General features: G+C 39.8%; 1 protein-coding gene across 1 annotated transcript in view; it reads left to right on the top strand.

Annotated features, from left to right (window-relative positions):
* The window catches only part of LOC131242917 (proteasome subunit alpha type-2), a 28,837-nt gene extending 7,191 nt beyond the window's left edge, over nt 1-21,646 (top strand). Inside the window, exons 5-11 of the mRNA XM_058241895.1 lie at nt 4,510-4,585; nt 14,604-14,671; nt 15,165-15,234; nt 15,964-16,049; nt 19,724-19,786; nt 19,914-19,979; nt 21,450-21,646. Of these exons, the coding sequence (XP_058097878.1) occupies nt 4,510-4,585; nt 14,604-14,671; nt 15,165-15,234; nt 15,964-16,049; nt 19,724-19,786; nt 19,914-19,979; nt 21,450-21,498 (478 nt within the window). The 3' untranslated portion in view covers nt 21,499-21,646. The remainder of the gene's footprint in view (nt 1-4,509; nt 4,586-14,603; nt 14,672-15,164; nt 15,235-15,963; nt 16,050-19,723; nt 19,787-19,913; nt 19,980-21,449) is intronic.
* The last annotated feature ends 2,357 nt before the right edge of the window (nt 21,647-24,003 follow it).

The raw sequence follows: 24,003 nt of genomic DNA, 5'->3' as shown, positions 1-24,003 counted from the left end.
AATCATAGTTGATTGAGTTTTCAAGGCTGAAAAGTTCTCTCCAGTGCTTGGGAGGTTCTTTGATTTTAGAACCTAAAGATCCTGCTGCCATTGAGCTCCTCTAGACTTGACGAACTGAAAGAAAGCATACACGCCCTCATCTTGAGCTCCATAAAAAAGGCCCACAAGCCCCCAACCTTTCTAAGATGTCTTTGGCCTACCGGAATTGTTCCTCTCCCTTTCATCATCATCATCATCATCATCATAGCTTTCTCCCAGCAATTTGGAGCTGGCTTTTAAATGGACGATTGGCAAAAGTTTAATGATTGGCTGCACACCAGGCGTCGACCTTCCTCTTTAGCTTGGGTTCCATAACCTTTCAGGTGGAGGTTCACCTAACTTACCATTCATCATCATCATCATCAAGCCTTTCTCCAACAATTTATGGTTGGTTTTTAAATGGTAGATTGGCAAAAGTTTTCTGACCGGAAACCTGCAAGAGAATAGATTGCCTACCTTTTTTACCCTGACTGTTGGACCAGCCATTGCAAAGGCTCACATTGACGCCAGTCACTTGGCAGCAGCTTCTCACCTTGTATTGACCCCCCCAGCCCAACTATTTCATGTAGGTCCCAAAGGGTGATAAAATAAAGTAGGGTCATGGAGGGGCAGTTGTCAGGCAAACTGCTAACCACAAAGCACCCCCACATATGAAGGATAATTGGCTGCACAAAATGGCAGGGAACCCATCAATACAGGATTATCAACACCACTTACATGCCAACATAGTCATGTCCCATGCTGAACCTTGGCACAAATATTTGTTTCCCAAAGGGGAATTTATGAACAATTCATTTATAGAGCATGCAAAGACAAACAAGCCTGCTAAGCATGCAACAACTTAGCATTCGCTTCATACTTTGTTAAATGTCCGGCCCACAACTTGATTTTAAGCAGTTCTGCTTTGAGCATAGGCCAAGAGACAGGAGACGGGAGATTGGATCACATTGTCATGAACCAGGACCGTAATAAAAAATAATAATCATAACCAAATTAAAACTAAAAATCAAAGCACCAAGCTTGTGAAGTCTAACTTCAGGTGATGAAATTGTCTTAACCTAGATAGCACTACCAAACCCTAAGAATAACTGCATTTGATATCTAGCAAATGTCTGTGATAATTAGCTAATTAATGATGTCAATAAACAAGAAGCCTCTCTGCAGAGATGCACCTTAAAAACTAAACTTGCATAGCGTTCTGTAAATGGGGCGTGGACTTTTGACATTTGTGAATCAGCTAGCTTGAGTCTCGAACACATGCCAATTAAAGTCCAAGTCAATATTTATCATAAAAAAAAGGAAAAAAAAAGTCTCAAGTCAATATTTTGTCTATGAGAGTTTGGGCCCGAATTAGTCTGGACTATGGAAGGCTCGGTTGAGTCATTAGGAATCACATTATGAGCAAAATCAGAAAATTGAGTCTTGAATATCTGGATTTAGGAAATTCTAAGGCCTTGTTTAGTAGACGGCTAAAAATGAGTTCATCTTGTTTTAGTTAACACATAATTACTGTTAACTAAAACGAGATGAATTCATTTTTAGCTCTACCAAACAGGGTCTAAGATGTTGGGGGTTTTAAAAAAAATGATGTAGAAATCAATACACTGATTATAAATCGTTTGAATAAAATCGTATAGTTTGAAACAACTACATTCTAACGGATTCAAAGTAAAGTAAATTGACTTTATATTTTTTTGCCCAGAAAATAAGCAATTTGTAATTCTTTCAAAAGTAAGAAAAGAAAAAGAAAAAGAAAAAGGAAAAAAAGACCGCAAATTAACTTCCCTTACAATCCGAAATCCAACCAAGGCTTTTAATTGATATGTGGGATATTCAATCGTAGATCCAGACTTTCCATTAATTCACACCACCGGGGACACCCCATGGTGCAATAGATCATGCCAATCAGATGCTCCGAACCTTTCTATCAATAGTATGTCAAAATGGACAGTCAAGATCAAGCCGAGAAGCAAAACATGTCAAATCATCTGGAAATATCTCTTCAATATGCTCCACTGTGGATTGTTTATGATTAGAAAGAAGCTCTTTGGTGTTTTTTTGAAAGGTAAAAGAAGCTTTTTGGCTAATGATGCTAACCATCTGATCTATGGCTTGTAAGAAAATGGATGGTTGTAACAAAATGGCTCACATCGTGCATGCGTGCGTGCGTGAATACACAAACATGTATGTGCATAGATATACATGTCATCATTGTCGTCATCATCTCAGTACGTGCATAGATATACCTGTCATTAGGGCTGAAAGTCGGGCGGGTTGGGTCGGGTTGGTGATCAACCCTAGCCCAACCCAAGGTTCTTGTACCTCAATCCTAACCCAACCCAACCCAACCTAGGGCTGGGAATTCTCAACCCAAGCCCAACCCAAGCGGGCTCGGTCGGGTTGGTCGGGTTGATCGGGTGGATACATGATAATATTTTCATTATTACATTAGTCTATTGTATTTCAATACATGTCTTATTTTTTGTATCTATAATTTTATTAATTATATAGGTAGTTATTTATAGTATAGGACTTCATTTTTTTCTAAACAAACAAGTTAAAATATAAGACAACTATTTCTTTAAAAGTCATGCTGTGTAGCACGCAATCTATTTGGGAGAGAAAAATCTGACATATCTTATTTGCGTAAGTCATAAAAAATGATGTGGACCAATGAGACCCAACAACACTGGAATTTCCTATGCCTTCTTCAACACAAACGATCCACACTATTATAATTAATTAGTAACTTATATATTGATCGGGTTCGGGTTGGGTCGGGCAACCCAAGACCTCAACCTAAGCCCGACCCAAGTTTTATCGGGTTGGTGTTTGTATAGCCCAAGCCTAAGATCGGACTCGATACATCCTGCCCGAGCCCAACCCAATGTCGGGTCGGTCGGGTTGAACCCGCCCAACTTTCAGCCCTACCTGTCATCGTCATCTTAGCCTTTCTCCAGCAATTTTGGGTTGGCTTTTAGATGGTTGATTATGTTTGGTTGCCCACCAGACATCAACCTTGTTTACCATGCTCTTGGACTTAGAACAAGCAATGGCAGAGGCTCACATTGACACCAACTCACATGCTAGCATGGTCCCACCTTGCACCAAGCCCAGACCAGTAATTACGTGTAACCCCAAAGTGCAAACAAACAAAATAGGGTGTAGGGTCCACAGACATGAAGGTCATGATTGAATGGTTGGTTGCACAAAAATAGAACCCATCAATACATGATTACCAACACCCTCATGTGCCAACAACAGTCACACCCCATGCAGCACCTTAAGCATTGCACACTACTGAGAAAGGAGAATCCATAAACAATTCATTTGTAGATCAGGCAAATGCCTGATGAGTCCACTAGTTAATACAAATGCACATGGCTTAATTTATGAACAATTCATTTCTAGAGTGTTTGCAAATGATCCAGTGCTCTCATCCATGGCATTGATGGATCTTTGTTTCTCTTTGGTCTGTGGGCTTATTGATAAACTTTTTGTTATTAACTAAAAAAAGTTTCTGTGAATATTTGAAGAAAAACTAATCACGTTGTCTCTCTCTCTCTCTCTCTCTCTCTCTCTCTCTCTCTCAAAAAAAAAAAAAAAAAAAAAAAAAAGAAAAAAAATAAATAAAATCTGAATCATGTTGGTGGTTACTGGTTACTGAAGTTGAATTGAAAGGTAATAATCGACAAAAATAATTATATCTCACCCTGCAAATCTTATCTTCCAATAGAAATCTTCCATTACAAACTTCTCCTACAACACTTCAGTGGGGACAATAGGATCTAGAGGGAGGATACACCAATTTCTGCTATTGAACATTGTATAACATAAATTCCTGGGAACTGCAGAAGCAGAGTAGGTGTTGTTTGTGGTGCATTCCAGTCTCAAAACATCTTTTGACATATGAAAACTGTTGGTGGATTGGTTTTTCCTGTATCTTGTTCCATCTTTCTGGAATTCTGCTGAGCTTGCACACATATCTTCACATGGCTACACACGCGAACCTGCATGGGACATTGGATCCGTGCTTCAGGTGGGCCCTGTCTGCTCATCAGGTGGTATCACCTGTGTATGTTGGTTGTGGACTTTTAGAAGTTATTTATGATGGATCCATTTCTTTCATACATGCATGGTCCACTTAATGAGCCAATTTTGGCCTATTTTTAGGTCAGATCATTTACATGGTGGAGCCTGCCTGATGCATGGCCTGGACCTTTATGCGTCCAGCTTTCCACATGTGGGCTTAGCAAAACTCTATGCTTAATGTTTGATTAGAATTGTTCATTTTGTCTACTGGCCTTCTTTTTGTCCATGGTGACATTTCTATTTATTGCCAATCTTGAAGTTCAACACCCAGCCTTATTTGGTTGTTAGTTGCTTTTGTTCTTATCATTTTTTTTTCCTGCTGGTTATTGCTCTTTAGGCCTTAGATGTTAATGCTCATACTTGCTTGTGTTTGTGCAGTGGGATGGGTCCAGACTCCAGAGTTTTGGTTCGGAAAAGTAGGAAGCAGGGAGAGCAGTATCACAGACTTTACAAAGTACTGTTTCAACCTTTTATGTTCATTTTCTTTCTTCTCTTTTTCCAACACTAAGAAATCTCCAACTTCAATGATTCTATGGATCTAGTGGGCAAGTTTAGAGGCTTTTGCTAGTACAACTTTGAATATCTTGTGCCACATTTAAAGTCTATGGTTTGTTGGAATCTTACAATTACATGCTGACATGCTGTTTTTGTTTATTTATAGTCTGTGAAAATGGTATTTCTAGTCAAGCACCAATATATGTAAACTTGGACAGTTTTCACTTCTTTTTCTCCTTCCATCCAGTGCGTGCTTTAACCACAGTTTTTTTTTTTTTTTTTTTTTTTCTTTTTTCTTTTAGCACACACACCCCACACACTCACGCCACGGTGGGATTTCACCACCTATGGGTACTCGAACCCTTGACCAGGTGTTGAAACTCCTGAGAGTCTACCACTGGAGCAAGAATAAGAACTCAACCACTGGTTATATTTGCCTCTTCCATTGTTTCTTTAGCAGCATGTGGCTCTTTACTATGTTGCTTTGGAGTTTGGATGCACATCTGTCTCACTTGGTTAAATCACTCTCAAGTTCTCAAAGGTTGTTCTGTTTGAAGATTGGAGTCCCCAAGTAAAAAAAATAAAACATATCTGATCCATAGGATGATTATGGGCCACAACATGGATGAGGTATACCCCCAAGATCTCTGCGATTGGGATATCCTAACACTTAAGATGGGTGGCCTACAAATATACTATTAAGAAACACTAAAGCAATGATTAGTGCTCAAAACATTGCATAATGATTCACATTCCAAGGAAAATGGCAATGATTGTATGGCTAGGAGTCTTCCAATCTGGGAGTTTTTTTGGAGCACTCCCGTATCCTAGGGGGGATCGATAATCAGTCAGGATGATCAAGCCACAGGTCTCATTTGTACAGGAGGATCCATTGTACACCATGCATGTCCTGCAACACTGGATCAGATGGTTCCTTTACAAGTAAAAATGGAATCCTCCTTGTTCATGTCTTGGAGAGGACGGTGCGTTTGCGTTAATGTCTAATTGTATTGAATGGAATTGTTTGGAACCATGGAGGTCTAAGTTTATTGCAAGCTAGATAAAGGTTTGACTTGCTTCTTAGATGATGGTTAACATCATTCCCCCAAGTAGCAAATGGATAAGCCAATTCAACCTTGTCGGTCCGTGTTGGTTCTTTGTATCCAATATTTCAGTGGATATTGTATTATCCATTCTTTGTAGTATTTTTTTTTTTTTTGGTATATATATATATAGACATGCACACATCAGATCATTTGGCTTGCAATGTAAAGGTTATGATGAAAAATTAGTTTAGTTGTATCCGTTATTTGTTTTCAGTGTATATCAGTATGTATGTATGGGTGCCTGTGGGTGCGGCGTGCGCGTGTTTTATTGAGTACAACTAAGGTTAAACAGCCTCACTGTTTAAAATAGTCACTAAAGATTGCAGTTCTCGATAACTAATCTTCGTATGTATACGGTATTGCTGCCATGCCTCACGGTCACCAGTATGTCTGTCAGGCGTCAGCTGCCTCTCCATGACCTTCCTTGCTCACTTGTCCTTTAGGGTATGCATGTACTATTTGGGGTGGGGGTTAGTACTAGGAGGAACAATGATGGCATGTGAGCGTTGGTTGTCAATGTGAGCCTCTACCATTGCTGGTTCCAGAACCTGAGTAAAAGTGGGAGGTTTAAGTCGAGAAATTGTCTCCATGATCCTCCTTTCCCTGCTTTTGCTTTGGGGTGGGTATGCATACGTTGGGTTGGTGGCTAGTACCAGGTGAAAAATGTTAGCATGCGAATGTTGTCAATGTGCACCTCTCCAATTCTCCATGGCAGGTTCAAACCTCAGGCAAAGAGGAAGGTTGATGTCTGGTGGGCAGCCGATAATAAAACTTTTGTCTATCCACCATTTAAAATCCAACTCCAAATTGCTGTGAGAAAGGCTAAGGTGACTATGGCGGTGATTTTATTTGACATCCTTGGCATGTTGCATGATATGTACAAAAAACCTTAAATTTGTAAGGGCCTATTTGGTTGCATGTAAATACATGTATTTCCATGTACTACCAGTCAATTCAGGCAATAAATGCTTGTAAAAGTGCGGTAAAAACATAATTACGGCTAGTGCATATGGTCTGCAGTAAGGTGGGAATTTCACCTTGGGAAGCGGGCAATTCTCAACCTTATAATTAGAGCTGTACACGAGCAGACTAAGGCTCGAGTACTCGCTCGACTCGACTCGAAATACTCGACTCGTACTCAACTCGTGTGATTTTGAGCCGAGTACGAGCGGGTTTATAAGGCTCGTTTAGAAAACGAGTAGAGTATGAGTTGAGAAGTACTCGACTCGGTACTCGACTCGTACTCGACTCGTGTACCGGTATATATAACTCGCTTTTTAAAAAAACCCTATTCGTCTTGGTCGTTTTCAAACAGCGCCCGTTCAAAAACGAAAACCCCCTTCCCTCTCTCTCTCTCCCCCCCCCCCAAGCGACCGGCCGGCCGTCCCTCTTCTTCCCTCTCTCTCTCTCTCTCTCTCTCTCTCTCTCTCACTCCTCCCCTGTCCCATGTCCGGCCGTCCCTCTTCTTCCCTCTCTCTCTCTCGTCCCTGTGGCCTGTCCGGTGCCCTGCACCGCTGGTCCGCTGCACGCAAAGGGTGGAGATACTCGTCCGTTTTCCCTGCCCTGCACGCTCGTCCCTGCCCTACTCGTCCGCAAAGAGTATGAGTCCCTAATCCTTATCCATACTTTCTCTTTCTTTTTATTATTGTATGCCTAATGTGATTCAAATCTGCCCAATTTTTTGCCATGAGAAAGGCCCACAATCTGTCCATTTTGGACAGCGAGGATGGCCTTAAATCTGTCCAATTTTTGGACTGTTAGACGGCCCACAAATTTGTCCAAAATATGGACCTTGGATGGCCTTAAATCTGGCCAATTTCTGCTCGTACTCGAACTCGCCTCGAAAACTTGGACTCGACTCGACTCGTTATCTACTCGTACTCGGCTTGTACTCGGGCGAGTAGAGTACGAGCAGGGAGTCCATGCTCGTTGGCCGAGTAGAGTTGAGTACGAGCACGACTCGGGCATTAAGAGCTGAGTACGAGTAGTGCGATACTCGGCTCGACTCAACTCGTGTACAACTCTACTTATAATAGATGGGCCCCACAATGATATATGTATTATATCCATGCTGTCCATTCATTTTTGCAGATCATTTTAGGGCCTGAGCCCAAAGATGAGATGGATCCAAAGCTCAAGTGGACTACACAGAAATCAATGGGAATTGAACGCCTACCATTGAAATATTCTTCTGTGCTACAGAAGTTTTGGATCAATCTCTTTTTTGGGCTCATGTGCTAAAATGATCTGAAAAAAAGAATGGATAGTGTAGATATTACACATACACCATGGTGGGCCCCACGGAGAATAGGTGACACAGTTCGGGCCTTTTTCCAGTTGCGTACTTGTCAAATCTGGAAATACCAAAAGTAAGGTATCATTACATATTTACCACCAAGTACATGTAATTACAACTAACCAAACAGGCCCTAAAAATAACTGTGTCAGGGCCTAGTCGTTTCCTGGGTTAAGTCAATAAATATGTAAAAGTTAGTGTCATTTCTTGGGTTAAGTCTACCCGGTTTTCACTGTGGGTATCATATTTCAGGGAGGAGATTTTTGATCTTTGCATGAAATGACATATTTCCTTCTCTCATGTTCCGAGAGAGGCCAATAGCGAGGATGATGATCTTGCAAAGAGAGGCGCAAGTAGTATCATGTTTCAGGTTGGTGTCAATGGGTGATTGTTTCTTGGGGTGGATGCCCCTTTCCTTTTGTTGGGCCGTAGCTTTTGCATATTTTGGATTTTTGGGGATTTGTTCATAAGGCCATATGTAAATTCTTGATGTAGGCCCATGGCCCACCCAGGCCCACTGTAGGGCCTCAACAATACAACAATAATGTAGGCCCATTGCCCGCCTTGGGGCCCAACATGTGCTGATTTTTGGATTGTTTCTTTATAGATTTGGGAGCTTAAATCAAGAATTGCAATTTACTTTTTATGGAAGATATGAGGGCTGATTTAAATATGTGAGGGGGATGTGATTGAGATATGGGGCTGATTTAGAGATGTAAATAGGATTTTCTATATTTGCTTTTACTATTGTTAAGCTTTTTACCATCTTTTAGATTAGATTGATTTGAAGTTAGCTATAATTTATTTGAAATCAATCTCTTATTTGGGGTGATTCCATTAGAGATTCATTTAGAGTGTTTTTTTTTAAAAAAATTTCGGGGGGGTATTTTTCTGAGTGTGAGTTTTTCCTTAAGTTTGATATTAATAAAGTTCTCTCCCTCTCTATGATAGTATTCTTGTGGGTGTACTCTTGTCCATTTCATTGCAATTTGCGTGTCAAGATCTCATTAACTTCATAATTGGGTTGGGATTTTCCTTAGTGTGAGTTTTTCTTAAGTAAACCTTGATATTAATAAAGTTCTCTCCCTCTCTACTGTAGTATTCTTGTGGGTGTACTCGTCTCCATTTCATTGCAATTTGTGTATCAAGATCTCATTAACTCCATAATCAGGTTGTACCAATTTTGAATTCTGCATTGTGCTCTAATAAATTTTCCTCATTCATAAAAGAAAAAAATTGGGCCATTCTGGTTTCTGTCTAATAAAATTTCCTCATAAAGAAAATCGTATTAGTGCTATGTTTTAAACAAGTACTGACATTGGTATTAGGGAAATATTTCAATTGTCCCCCTCTCTCTCTAAAAAAAGAAGAAATGAAGAAAATATCAATTCGTCTTTTCTTACTTTTTAGTTCATTTCTTATAGTACTCATCAATTACAGTGTATTTTCACATATTACTCACGAGTTTCATCATATTCGAAGTTGTTGAGATTTTCTCTTGCAATTTATATGCTTTTGTTAGCTAATGCTTGTTTAAAAACATACTTTCCAATATATTACCATGTTAGCTTTTAGAGGGTCATTGTGTCTAACTGTTGGAGTTGTGCCTTGGAAAACCAATCTACGCCTTGATCCATTGTTCACGTGAACGTGATAGGGTTGATCTCAGCTGCTGATCTTGATGACCACGGGGCATATACTTTGGACGTGATAGGGTTGATCTCAGCCATTCATCTTGATGAACATGGGTTCTTCAGGACATGTATATCATGCCTTAACAAGTATCTGGTGTTGCTTAAACTTATATCCAAAGTATATGCCCCACATGTCACACGTGCAGACATCCAACAAAAAACATGGATCGAGATAAAAAAGATCAACTTTAAATCAACATCACCAAGAATCATGTGGTCCTGATCTCGCCATGCAAGGTCCATGGATTAATTTGATCAGATCTGCATGATCACGGCATCTTTTGGTCAATCAGAGCCGAATGGATGACTTCAGGATGTGCTAATTGAGCTAGGAGTCAATTATCAGCCCAATTGGATCTAGGATCAAGCAGATCGGTTGAAATCATCCTGAGGTTGGCCATGATCGTTTCAAGATCAATTTGGCCAGATTTGGACATATTCTGTCCAATCTAACTGGACCATGTCAAAGGGCACACCAAAAATATTGTACAAACCAAATTGTGTTCCAATATGACAGTGAATCGTGAGATATGGCCCACTCAATAAATGAATGATCTTGTCCGTCCAATAAATTCGTAACATGAACTTTGATTTAGGCGAGTAACCACTTGTTTCGAAGTTCTCGGTGAGCACCACAAACCTGCTGGATCAGATCTCCCAAAAGAAACAAAAAAGTGGCCCAAAAGTGGGATGCAATTTTCTGATGACATCAAGGCTGTACAAGGGCCACCATGTGTGGTTTTCGGGCCCCACATGCTGATTCGTCCATCATCAAGCCAAGGGCGGGCCCCACATACACAAGTGGTCACACGGTCCGATCTAATGCACGGATGGACAGATTTGAACAAAAAAATTTACATATACATGTTGTGCAATCATTGAATGGCTAGGATTGTGTAGGACATGTCCCCTTGGGATCTTAGAAAATTCCAGATTTTTTAAAGTCCCAAGACCCTAATATAGAATTGTGGTTAGTCTAGGATTTGGGGATTCAAAAAATTTGAAATCTAAACACAATTAGAATTGCTAATTTAGGGAGAAAAGGAAGGAAACGAGGAGAAGAGAGAGTAGGTGACATCACCCTCTCTCCTCACAACCGGCGGCACGGACCGCCTCTCTTGGAGATACAAAGGCTGGTGAGGTTGTGGGCCACCTTCCAGATAATGTGAACCATTCGTTAAAATCCTCCCTCCAAGCTTTCCAATGAACCCTACATATGCCTATGATCTCTTTAATGTGGATGTGATAAGGTTGATCTTTGCCAAAATCTCAATGATGATCGGTCCTTCCGGACATGTATGTTTTGCCTTAAAGTATTAGGCTATTTAATGTTGCCTTAAACTTATATGGTATGGGTATGTGAGGAGTACATCCTCTGGTCCTTGGGAACTTGAGATTGGGCATAGTGGTCACTGACTAAGGAGAGTTGTATTCTATGGATCTCAGTACCTTGATGATCACATCTGTGGACATTATGCTATGAGTAGGGTATCCCAAATCGGTTACGTATTGGCCGTAACGGCCGATACGTAACGGTAACGGTGGGACCCATTACACGATTCGGGGTCGAAACGGCTGTTACGGAATTCTGTGACCGTAACGGCCGTTACGGAACTGGGAAGAAAAATGTCTGAAGTTTAACTTGTTACATTAACCAAACTTGCATTCTTCTTTACTTATTGCATTAACCAAACTTGCTCTTCTTCTTCTCTCTCTCTCTCTCTCTCTCTCTCTCTTTCTCTCTCTCTCTCTCTCCCTCTTTTTTCTTTTCTCTCTTCTTTCCCTCTTTTTTCTTTTCGGTTTTCCTCTCTCCCTTTATTTATTTATTTAAAATTTGCAGGAGTACCACGCACCAGCTGCTGTAGGTACGTGTCACGCTAAGACGAGCGCTGACACTCCTCGAGCTTCGAGTTGTACGAACGGTTCAAAGGAGATCAAAGTTATATGGGCTCCACAGTGATGTATTTATTACATCTACACCGTTCATCTATTTTCAGAGATCATTTTAGAGCACTACCCAAAAAATGAATTATATCCAGAGATCATCTGGATCACACCAAAAATAGCAGCGGAGATAATGATTTTCACCGTTAAACAATTCGTAGGGCCCACAGTAACGTTTATTTTCCATCCAATTTGATCAGACCCGAGTGGGCCCCACCATGATGTATATATTTCATCCATGTCATCCATCCATTTTGCCACGTCATTTTAGGTCAGGATCCAAAAAATTAGTCATATCCAAATCTCAGGTGGACCACACCATAGGAAATAGTGGTTATAAAATGCTCACCATAAAAAATTTCTTAAGGTTCACTGTAATGTTTATTTTCAATCTAACCTATTAATTGGGTCACACTGACGCGAATGAAGGGAAAACACACATGTCAGCTTGATCTAAAACTTTTGTAGCCCCCAATAAATTTTTAATGGTGAACATTTAGTTATTGTTGTTTCTTATAGTGCAGTCCACTTGAGCTTTGGATGTGCCTCATTTTTGGGCTCATGCCCTAAAATTATTTGGCAAAATGGATGGACGGTATGGATATAACACATTCATCACGGGTGGGGCCCAAAAAACTTTGACACATGTGCTACACTTCACAATCCGAGTCCCGCCTAATTCAAGCCTTAAAAATTAGTACACGAGACATATATTAACTTAAAATTTAGCAATTAAATTATGGACTGCAATTGCTAACTCACAATGCCAAAATCAAGTTGTTTGAATAGTTTTAATTGTTAATTTGTGGACTTTTATTTATTTTAAATAGGGCCTTTTGATTTTTTTCATGATTCACTATCCAATAAATGTCCACCAATTCATAAGTGGGATAATGACAATAAATTGCATGAATTTGAGGCTGATTTGGAGCATAGATTGGTCCTCCAAGTTGGCCCCAAATTGGCAACGGCATCTACCTGAATTTAATTTCATTTTTTTAAAGAACTATTGGGAGAAATGATATCAAGTTGTTAAGTATATAAATTACATATTTAGAAAATTAAATATGTGAATTTTGTGGTCAAATTCAAGTTACCTGGTTAAAAAATTAATCAGACAGTCCGATACAACTTCTCACCAAAGAGTGGATCGTTACACCACCATAAACATGTTCCAATTTAGAAATGAATGCATATTTGGAATGCTTAAAATATTCCGGATTTAATCAATATTTTTTCATATTTTTTTGGCAAAAAAAATAATGCGCCATTATGGGCCGTTACGCCCCCGTATCCGTATCGGTTTCGGAGGGCACCGTTGCGCCAACCGATACCGATACGGGACACATGTACAATCATCCTGTGTGAAGGGACTGACCTGGGTAAGGATGGAAACTTTCCACCATTAGGAGCAATTTGATGTCAGTTGTGCCTTTTTGCCCTTACTTACACAGGGGTGTGAATGTGCCATGGACATAGGTTCTTAGATCTGAACCTTTGGACATTTACATTGGAGGATAAAAGTTCAAGTCAATATAGTCCGAGGGCCCATTAACCTAGACTATGATAATATGATCAAGCGCTTGATGATGCATGAAAGATGATCAATCGTTAGAGGGCGTGTATGAGACTTGGATCTTGATTGGGCAGATTTGGCTCACTTTACGAGGTTTTTTAGAGGTCACTAAAAGTGGGTAAAGCTAAGTACATCCATCAATTCTCATTGCTTCTTGCGTGGGCCAACATGGTATCCACTAAGTTTATTTAGGGACATGTTTAGAGCTAGATCCGATTAGACTGGGGACTCATCAAGTGGTTTTTCCACTATACCTAACACTAAAAGGTTTTAATTGATTTTTAGAAGGTTTTCAACCGTTAGCATTTTGTTTTAACAATTAAAACTTGTTTTTATCACACTTGATAATGATTTGATGGTCCACCTATATAATCAGCATGGGATCTAGATCTATGGTAGATGGCCTAGACAGTGGAAGAATTAGATTATAATTATGTGTATATATGAGGCGATTTAACAGGCTTCTTTCATAGTAGGGTACAAGGAAGTCCGTAGGGTGGTGGAGTACCATATTGAGAATCCACTTGAAACCCTAATCCTTCTTTATATATGGATCCAATTGCAGAGGAGGGGCAACCCTGGGAAGAGAGAGATTGGTCGTCCCCTTCTCTCTGGACATCCCCACCTGCAATAGATTGGGGAGAGGCTTCTTGGTTTTGAGGTTTGGAATTAACAATTTCATTAAAGGAAAAACATCCATGCTATTCATCACATGCAGGTATTATTTAAGCCATTTTCATAATTGAGATCTTTCTTTAGAAATCTGATGTTATAGCATGTGGGATGTTGTTGGGATTGGATCCATGAAAAACATTAAAATCTGTGTATCTGCTGCGTTTACGCCCTATGGATCCAACATTGACAACAGTGTCTAAGGCAGTAAACAATTGTTCACACCAGTAAAACAGATCACATGGAATCCAAGTCAGATCTGGAATGATTTACTACTCAATCATTTGAGTTTCCAAGTTCTTTGTGCTATTGTGCTCTCGTAATCATACCATGTTATCTTTTTTTATGTTTTAAAATGTGAATCCTTTCAGGAAAGCTGCAAATTGGTGCTTATATATATTGATTGGAATCATGATAATAGGGTTACATATGTAGTTGTTAATTGATTAAAAAAGTTACAGAAAAGTTCTTGTTTCATTTTCTGTCACTGACTTTCTATGCATCTAGCTTTTTTGAGTTGTTCAATTTTCCTAGCGTCTTATGGTAACTTTATCTAGTGCTATAACTGCAATAGAATAATTCTTGAGATTGTAACTGGTTTCTTTCATCTCCGTACTTCCTTTTACTATCAATTACAAGACAGCATGTGTAGAGCCTCTCTAATTTGAGTACTGATGTCATGACAATAGGAACTAATCCCTGTTACACAACTTGTAAGGGAAACAGCAGCTGTTATGCAGGAATTCACTCAATCCGGGTAACAGTTTTCTCTCAATCTCATGCTATATATTTTCATCTTGTCATGAACTTCAGTTGATTCATAATGGCAGCAGAAGGTGCATTTTCCAAAGGGAATTAAACGGCCAGAAACTTTTTTCTAGGTTTTTGGGTTATATAGTCATTTAACGAACGTATGTTAGAGGTGCAAAGTTTCAAAGATGCACTAGAACTCTCCATCATGTTATCAAACCTTGTTAAAGATGGCATTTAGAAACTTGATTGATTACTGAAACAAACTTGCCAAGCTGATTTATTCAAGATCCAATTCTTATACATTGTATGTTGTTTCTTAAATGAAAAATTGAAGTAACTTGATGGGATACGTGATGATATAAAATTGAAGTAACACCCCCTCAGCCATTTCTAGAAAACTCCTATTTGGGTCGTAACTGAGATCAGTTGAGTTTTCCTTGGAGAACCATATTCTTTTGAAGAATGCTTTGATAACCTTTTTCTCCTTTATTTGGCAGTGGTGTAAGGCCTTTTGGGGTTTCGCTGCTGGTTGCTGGATATGATGACAATGGTCCGCAGTTGTATCAGGTATATCTGTCTCTCTGCTTCATGTTAACATTGTTTTCCAGTTGTTATCAATGTTAGCAAAGCCTGATGTGCAAACAAAGCTAGATATTTTGGTTATTAACTTCTGGAAGAATACCTTTCCTCAACCAGGCTATGGAAGTGTTACAGTATCTGTTTTTGTTGAATTTGGAACCATCCTTGCTCAGCTCCTGCTTAAGTACATCTTACACTGGCCATTACTCACCAATGTCCTATTTTGTGTTATTTTATTTTATTTGGGAGCTAAAAATGATGTTTGATACAGGCCATGGATAATTGAAGTGGGAGACATGCTAAAGAGATTTGCATGAAGGCAGGTTGAAGAGGGTTTGTCTGATATGTGTCACGGTGGAACATGTGTCTGAGATATAGGCCATTCTTCAGATGAGCCTATTTTGTGCATGCCCTGTTCTATAATTCGGGGCATTCCACTTGTCAGGCGGGCAATGCACATATGAAAAAAATGAACACTCAGTAACAAAGTGATAAATGATCCATTCAACATTTGTGTGTGGCCTGCCTGATGAGCTCATCTGTCTGATTTTTGGCCAGGGCATGTTCACAATGGTCTGTATCCCAAATTTGTCATGAGGCACACGTTTCTTGAATCCTCTTCAGTCTGCCTTCATGCAATCCCTGTGCTAATCCATTTGACCTGACACAATTATCCACGTCTGGATTTTTACATGTGTGGTTTTCATTTTGATCTAGGTGGATCCTTCAGGTTCGTACTTCTCCTGGAAAGCTTCGGCTATGGGGAAAAACGTTTCTAATGCCAAGACGTTCCTTGAGAAGAGGTACATAAATTTTACTAATTCTGGCAACAATCCAGGTTCATTTTGTGTAAAAGCTGTTGTCTTATTTTAAATTTACAAGTACATTGCAGTGTTTTAAATGGCTGCATTATGTGGCATGTAGCATACGCTACGTAGCATAGCTTTAGCCTTAACGCTAGTCACTATGTAGCTCATGAAAATAGCTTAATGCTAATTTACATTCACTACACGCTACGTAGCTTACACTACGAGTTATTTTTCACGAAAAAAAAAAGTTTTCAATGGTTTGTTACATTTTTGTATTTAGCAAAAAAATTGTTAATTTTTTCAGCAATTTTATTAGGGGCCGTTTGGATGGGAGTAAATGGGGGGAATTGGGAGTAAATAGAGGTAAATGGTATTTGGTGGGTGTGTTTGGAGGGAAGTAAATGCATGGAAATGAAATGGAATGGGAGTAAATAGGCATGTAAATGAAATCTTCTCTATGAGAGAGGATTTGGAAGTAAATGGGTGTGAAATGCCCTTTTGACCTTCCTTGGAGGGATGCATGACTAAAACAAAAGTGGCATTATACACATGTCCGCCATACACAAATCCTGCTAATGATACTCTGAAACAATTCAATTACCGGCTACATCACTAAAATTGCACCAATAGAATGATCCAAACCATACAAAGGTAGGTCATCTAAATGGATGGTTAAACGTGATCCTTACGTTTGTGGCCCACTTGAGGCTCAAAATTTTCTCAAATTTGGCTAATATATATATATCAATGGGCTTATTACAATCATTCTGTTAAATATCACATGTCTGCACTAATTTGAGATATTAAAGCTGATTTGGGATATCACATATGTTCTTGTGAATATATTGAAAAATTCCAATGCATTCCAATTCCTCCCATTTACTCCCATCGAAACAGAATATTTGGATTTCAAATGCATTTCATACACTCCCATCCAAACACAACTGAGTAAGTCATTTACTCCCTATTCATTTACCTCCAATTCCATTTCGCATTCACCTCCATTTACAAGCTCCCAATCGAGCCCTAGAATCAATAAAAGTAACATTATTAAACCAGTTTTGTTGCTCGTTCTTCATTTTTATCGTTAATCTTTTCTCTATTCTTCCTGTTATTTTATATTAGTGTTTGGTCGCACCAGATATCATGAAATTCTATTACCACTCAGTCTAATTCGGTGCAAAATATCGTGCAATTTCATGATATTTGATGCAACAAGCACAACCTTAATTAAAATTCTTGTAGCAGCGTGTAGCTTAAGCCTCATGCTGCTGAGGTTTAAATGCTGCACTACACACTGTTCACTATTTAAAACACGGTTACATTGATAAGGACTTCCTACTGTTATCTTTGATCTTTCTTTAATGCTAGTTAAAAGGATTTAGAAGGAAATTTCTTTAACATGGACAGATGAAACTAAAGAGAATGGGATAATCAATTATTGGCTTATGAATTATGACCTGATTTGGTAGAATTTTCAAAATGGTTTAGCTGAATTTTTGATCCATCTCTTGCCACATCCTTAGAGACTGCTTAGCTATCCCACAAACATTCATTTACGTTGATATTGCTATGCTTTCAACAAGGAAGAAATTGATGAAGAGTTGATTTTGAGCTGGTTTGGCCATGTGTTGTGGATTACTGAAATTAATAGGGAGGGGAGCTTGAACTAGACTTGAAGGTACTCTTCAAAAAAAGGAAAAAAAGAAGAAGAAAAAAATTAGATTTGAAGGGCCTGAAAGGAGGATGAGAGGAAGACCTAAAAAGGACTTGGATTGAGGTGGTGAAAAGGGATATTAATGTTTGTTCACTTACTGACAATAAGACCTTGGACATGAATGGTTGGTTAAGGTGGGGTTACAAAAGTTGGACCCCCAAAAGCCAGGACAAGGCTTTGATGGTGACAACAGCGATAACAAGGGGGGTTGTTGCGTTCAGTCCGTTCTATTGTGATAAAGTAAGTGTTTTGCGGTTAGCAAACCATTTCTAAACATTCTGCAGCCCTCGATGCTTTATCATATTTCCATCCAGCAATGCTTATTGTTGAACTTGGTTCTTAGTCCCTTACATCAAGAGTTTCACCATGCTTCTAATTTTGGGAACTTGACCAATCAAGTATGTATCTCGTAGAAATCATCTCTTGTAGGGAAACAAAATACAAGTGGTCGCAAAATACAAGTGGTCTGGCGATGACCAACTGCACGCCCGATTCGAGTTACACACGCGATTCTTATCCTCATTGGACGAGTAGGAGCCTTTGCTCCTCATCCTTTTCGAACATTTTGAGAATGATCAACAATCAATCCGATGGGGCAATTGGAGCGTTTTTGGCCTTTTCGAACCAGGACCCTCTTAGGATTGGTGGTTGACCATTCTTGGGAGCGCCAAGTATCTATATAAAATGAACACTTACAAATCATTTTTTCAATAAATGCGCTTATTTGTCTTGAACATTAGATTGCAATTGCTTCGAAAATTGTAATCGGTGATCTCAATAAAGGAGAAAAGCTTAATGGGAAGAATTACGATATGTGGCATCAAAAGATCCAGTACCTGCTGGATGAGCAAGGTGTCCTCGAAACTTTGACGACTAGCATGGACCCTCCTGAGGAGGGAATGATGGCTCAGCACTGTCGTGGCATAGAGACATTCCAGAATTGGTCCAAGTAAAATTGATGTGCACGCTTCACTATTTTCAGCGCCATGCATGACGATTTGGTTGGACAATTCGAGGAATGTAAGACATCCAAGGATATGTGGAACTTACTGTGCCTTTAGTTTGCCGGCACAACTGCTACTAGGTTACGTGCACTTTTGTCTTTTGAGACATACAAGATGGCTCCCAGCGTGAGAATGGTTGAGCATCTTCGTAAGATGTTACAAATGATCTGCGACCTTAAAGCAGCAGGTAATGTGCTTAGTGACAAGTATCGCTGTTCTGAGATCTCTTCCTGACTTCTGGAAGCACATGAAGCTCTTGATGATGCACAGCGAGAATGCGAAGACGTTCACCCAGTTGTTGGAGCGTAGAGGTGCTTGGCCAGTGAGGATGCACTGAGTGCATTCTTGGATCTGTTAAATGCATTCTTGTGGGTCCACAAATGGTTGACTGGCTCTATTGGCCTCCAGAATTATTGTCACAATCGCTTAAAGAGCTTGAAAGTATCCAATTGCTTGAGTTTCATGTTACTATGTGTGGATACTTTTTTTTATTATTTATAAATAAAATAAAAATCTATCTATGCACATAAATACGTGCATGCGTGCATGCATTCATACATACATACGTGCGTACATATGGTTGACTTGGGTTGTCTTACACTCTTGAGAACTAATGCTTCACCTCTTCCATTCCCAAATCTTTCCTGCTTTGTTTATGCTGAAGAGAAGTTAGCAGTGTATAGAAACACGACATTCTAAGAGAAAAGCCACATATTTTCACTGTGGGGCAGAAACTGTGCAGGATATATGAACCTGAGCTAATTCCGATGGCTTCTCATCTTGGTTCAGTTCAAACCCCGGATACATTGTTGGGAACTATGATTTCATTCGTGTGTTATTTATGTTGATGGTCCTCTCTCTCTCTCTCTCTCTCTCTCTCTCTGTGCATGGTAATTTCCTTTTTCTCCCACTTAGCAGTAGTTGATAAGTTCCCCTTTCCACTGTAGGTACACAGATGATATGGAGCTTGATGATGCAGTCCACACAGCCATTTTGACGTTGAAAGAGGGGTATATAATTCTCAAGTCCTGTTGGGATGTATCTAATCTTAACATGAATTTAAATCTAATTCTTTCTTTATCTGATGACCCTCTTTTTTTTCTTTTTTTTTCTTTTTTTTTTTTTTGTGTACTGTAGGTTCGAAGGGCAAATTTCTGGCAAGAACATTGAGATTGGCATAATTGGCGCTGATCGAAAATTCAGGCAAGTCTTCTTTTTGCACTTTTAATAGCTGCAAGAATTGGCTTCAGTGTACTGTTTCTATCAGCACTGAAACCGGGTTGCATCACTTAGTGTTGGGCCGGCCATCCCGGGTTGACAAGGGCCAATACAGGCAGTCGGGCATATTGTTCATGGATGAAACTGGTACAGATCAGGCATGTACTGGTTTTGGATGACACTTAATCCGTGAATAGAAGTGCATAAATCTATATGGGAAAGTCAAGGCTTTGGTTGAACAGCTACTTTCAGTCACGTCCTTTACATGCATCTAACACAATATATGGCCACTTTGATGGAACATCTAGATCTTTCCTTTCTTCTTCTTCTTCTTCTTCTTTTTTTTTTTTTTTAAAATTATTATTTTTTAATTATTAATTATTTATTTTTTAAAGTTTGATCCTGCTGACCAGAAAAAAGGAATGCTTTCTGTGGGTGGGTTGCATATGCCTGTCCATCTACATGGTTCCCACCCTCCAAATTATGTTGTCAACTTCGGTTTTTGTTGTCTGAGCTTGTGTAAATTTGGATTGAGAGTGGAAGTTGGTGTCCTGGTTTCAGAATTCTGCTTGTGGGATCTTCTATTACTGTCATTCCCAGTTTTAGTCATGCTCCAAACTTCCATGTGAAGCTTGGGTGAAACCATTCTTCAGCTTCTTGTAATCATGTGAAAAAGGCCTTTGATTTCCAAATTTTATTTGGATTTCTTTGTAAAAGAGGCTGATTCCATTGTATTTACTATAGCATTTAGTAAATATTACAATTGATATAACTCATAACATTGGTGAAACATGTCAATCCACCTCATGGATGGGTCACTTGTCAAGAATTTCATCAATTGGCCATTTCCAACCACTACGTCTGTGATTTTTTTTTTCAGGACTGCCTTTATAAATGTTCCTTGATCAGCCAGAAACAGGCGATGGCTTGAATATTATGAACATCCAACCAATCTATATGGTTCATCCAAGAGTCGGGTCCACTAATCTGACTGTCTGGCCTCCTCACTAAAGTTGCTCCAGTCAATGGTTTGCAGTGTTTTTGTGCCATTTGTTAAATGGTACCTAGGCCAATCCCTAAGCATTGTAGAATTGGAGTTTATATTACACACCTTGATTGGGCTGGGTCGAACCCATTTGAGTCATCTCAACTATTGGAGTTTATATCACACACCTTGACTGGGTTTGGTTGAAACCCAATAGACCCATCTGAACTATTGGAGTTTATATTACACACCTTGACTGGGCTTGGTCAAACCCAATTGACTCATCTGAACTGGGGTCTGCGAATGAGTTTCCTAGCCCTCATCATCAAACCTATTATTATCTCAGCATTGTGAATTTATATGCATTTTCTGATAATATACTATTGTTCAAGCAAACATGCCAACATGCACATGCGTGCATACTCGTGTCAACAAATTCACATTCTCTAATAAATGTCGTTTGTGTGCAGAGTCCTGAGCCCGGCGGAAATTGATGATTACTTGGCTGAAGTGGAATAAGTGGGTGTCCTCACACAGCTTCAGTTTAGTTGTTATCTCCAAATTTCTTTGTCAGTGATTTATCCAGTTTGGAGTTCGTAAACTCCGAATCCACAAAACTCAAATTCTTGCAGATGGTTACATAATGCATTCGGATTTTTCTGGTTCAGTAGTTTTTGCAGCCTTATATAATTAAGGCTAGCAATGGTCCGGTCTGAGCATGCATGCACGGAAAGCCCAACACCTATTGTTGGAATATGAAAGGCTCTTTTGGGTGCAATGCCGGGTCGACATGCATATTTCAAGGGAAAAAGGTTACACGCATGGTGTGCATGACTTTGCTATCCACCAGCATGCACTTCAAATTGCAATTTGAAATGTTTAGGGCCTGTTTGGTTGCCACTTTAAATGAGTTGATCTCATTTTTGCTAATTGTGATTGTGTATCAGGGATCATATTTCTTTTTGGTAAGGATTGCAAATAATCTTGATAACCAACCATCATGATTGGTAACATACGTGGCATACTCTGCCGATAGGGCATGTGTGGGTCATCTGATCGGTGTGCAGGGTGGGCCGTGCATGATGATCCGCAACCAAAAAAAAAGAAAAAGGGGCGGGGTTTGGTTACCGACACTGTCAATAGCGACTTGATACCTGACGGTTCTTTGTGGGCCCATCTATTTTTACATATGATTTTAGGGTACGATACTAAAAACGAGTAACATTAAAATATTAGATGGACTACACCACAGGAAACAGCAGGGATTGAATGCCTACCATTAAAAACTTGGCGGGAGCCACAAGTTTTGGATCAAGCTGATATTTGTGTTTTCCCTTCATCTGGGTCTTTGTGACCTAATCAACAGGTTGGATGGCAAGTAAAAATTACAGTGGGCCATAGGAAGTTTTCAATGGTGAGCGTTGAATCACCACTGTTTTCCTGTGTTGTGGTCCACCTGACACCTGGATCTATTTCATTTTTGCTATTATGCCCTAAAGTAATAATCCGAAATTTATGGACGGCATTGATAAAACATATACATCACCACTGTTTTCCTGTGTTGTGGTCCACCTGACACCTGGATCTATTTCATTTTTGCTATTATGCCCTAAAATAATAATCCGAAATTTATGGACGGCATTGATAAAACATATACATTATAGTGGGGCCCACAAAACAGTGTCCCAAAAAATGGAGGTCTACTTATCAGCTAGATTTCACTTGCAACTGTGACATTCAACAAACGTGTGGTTCCGTCTGTGCTACTGATAGAAAAGAACTGCTCTGATAGTTGAGCATGCAAAGGTGGCTCATACGGATGCACAACTGCTACACATGTGGGCTCATAGTACAATCCAAACCGTCCCAAGTTGTGGGTCACTATGATAGTACAATCCAATCCGTCCAAGTTGTGGGTCCCTATGATAGTACAATCCAAACCGTCCAAGTTGTGGGTCACTATGATGGAGCTGAATTCGAAGGTTGCATCGATCCGAAAATTCGGACATTGATGTCCAAGCTGGTTTGGATTGAGCTGTACGTATACCATGGTTGCCGCAGGTGCACGGACATAATCGTCTGGTCGGGGTCTCCGTGAAAGTTGGCCACCAATTTTCTCAGTTACACTGCCCCATCTTACAACGTACAAGTAGCATTTATTACTGCAATCTGGACTATAAAATCACTTGTCAAATTGAATGCCTGAACGACAGCAACCATCTGATCTGACTTGTCTGATTTGGACCGCACGTCATTTATAGACCGTCCAGTTTATATCGCTCAAATGGATTGTTGGTCCACCAATCGGAGGAAATTTTTGGTCCATGCTACAATCACAATTGTTCTGATTGACGGTCGTGATCAATGTGCGAGAAATACGAGTGCCGAAGATGAGGTGCAGCAATTTAAGAGGTGGTGGTGAACTATCACCGTAGCCATTGCGTATGAACACAGAGAGGGTTGCCAGGCCACTCGGGCCGGGAAATTTTGAGCAGTTCGTTCGGGTTTTCACTTGTACAAGTGGGGCCAGATCCAAAGCTTCAATGTGATGGGACTCACCGCCGATGGTGCATGCAATGGGAAGATCTTAGCTGGAAAATGTTTGGCCTTTCACTGGCTTAAAGGAAAAAGAAATTGTAGTACTTTCTCCAAATCTTGGCATTGTTTGTTGGCCGCCTATTGAGAGGTGCAAGGATTTTTCCATGCGTGAGACTTTTAGTTCATCGTAGATTCATAATGGGGCCCATAGCTTCAATGGTCGGGATCACTGAACAATCGGCCCTACCTGTCCCAACTGAAAACGAGAACAGCATCGCACATGTTCTTATGATTACCATACGATGCAAAAGTCGTCCGAATGGCCCTGGCCGACACCGACTTTCTATTGGTTTTTTTTTTTTTTAATAAATAATAATAATAATATTATTATATGTTACAAAATTTCACTTTCGGCACTCATCCACGGCGAAAATGTCCTGCGCCAACGGCATCTGAGCCCCTAACTGCCTACCTTGAAGATCATTC

This window comes from Magnolia sinica, chromosome 4 (genome assembly GCF_029962835.1).
Source record: "Magnolia sinica isolate HGM2019 chromosome 4, MsV1, whole genome shotgun sequence".
Lineage (NCBI taxonomy): Eukaryota > Viridiplantae > Streptophyta > Magnoliopsida > Magnoliales > Magnoliaceae > Magnolia > Magnolia sinica.
The sequence above is the reverse complement of the archived record's forward strand: the minus strand, read 5'-3'. Positions and strand labels throughout refer to the sequence as shown.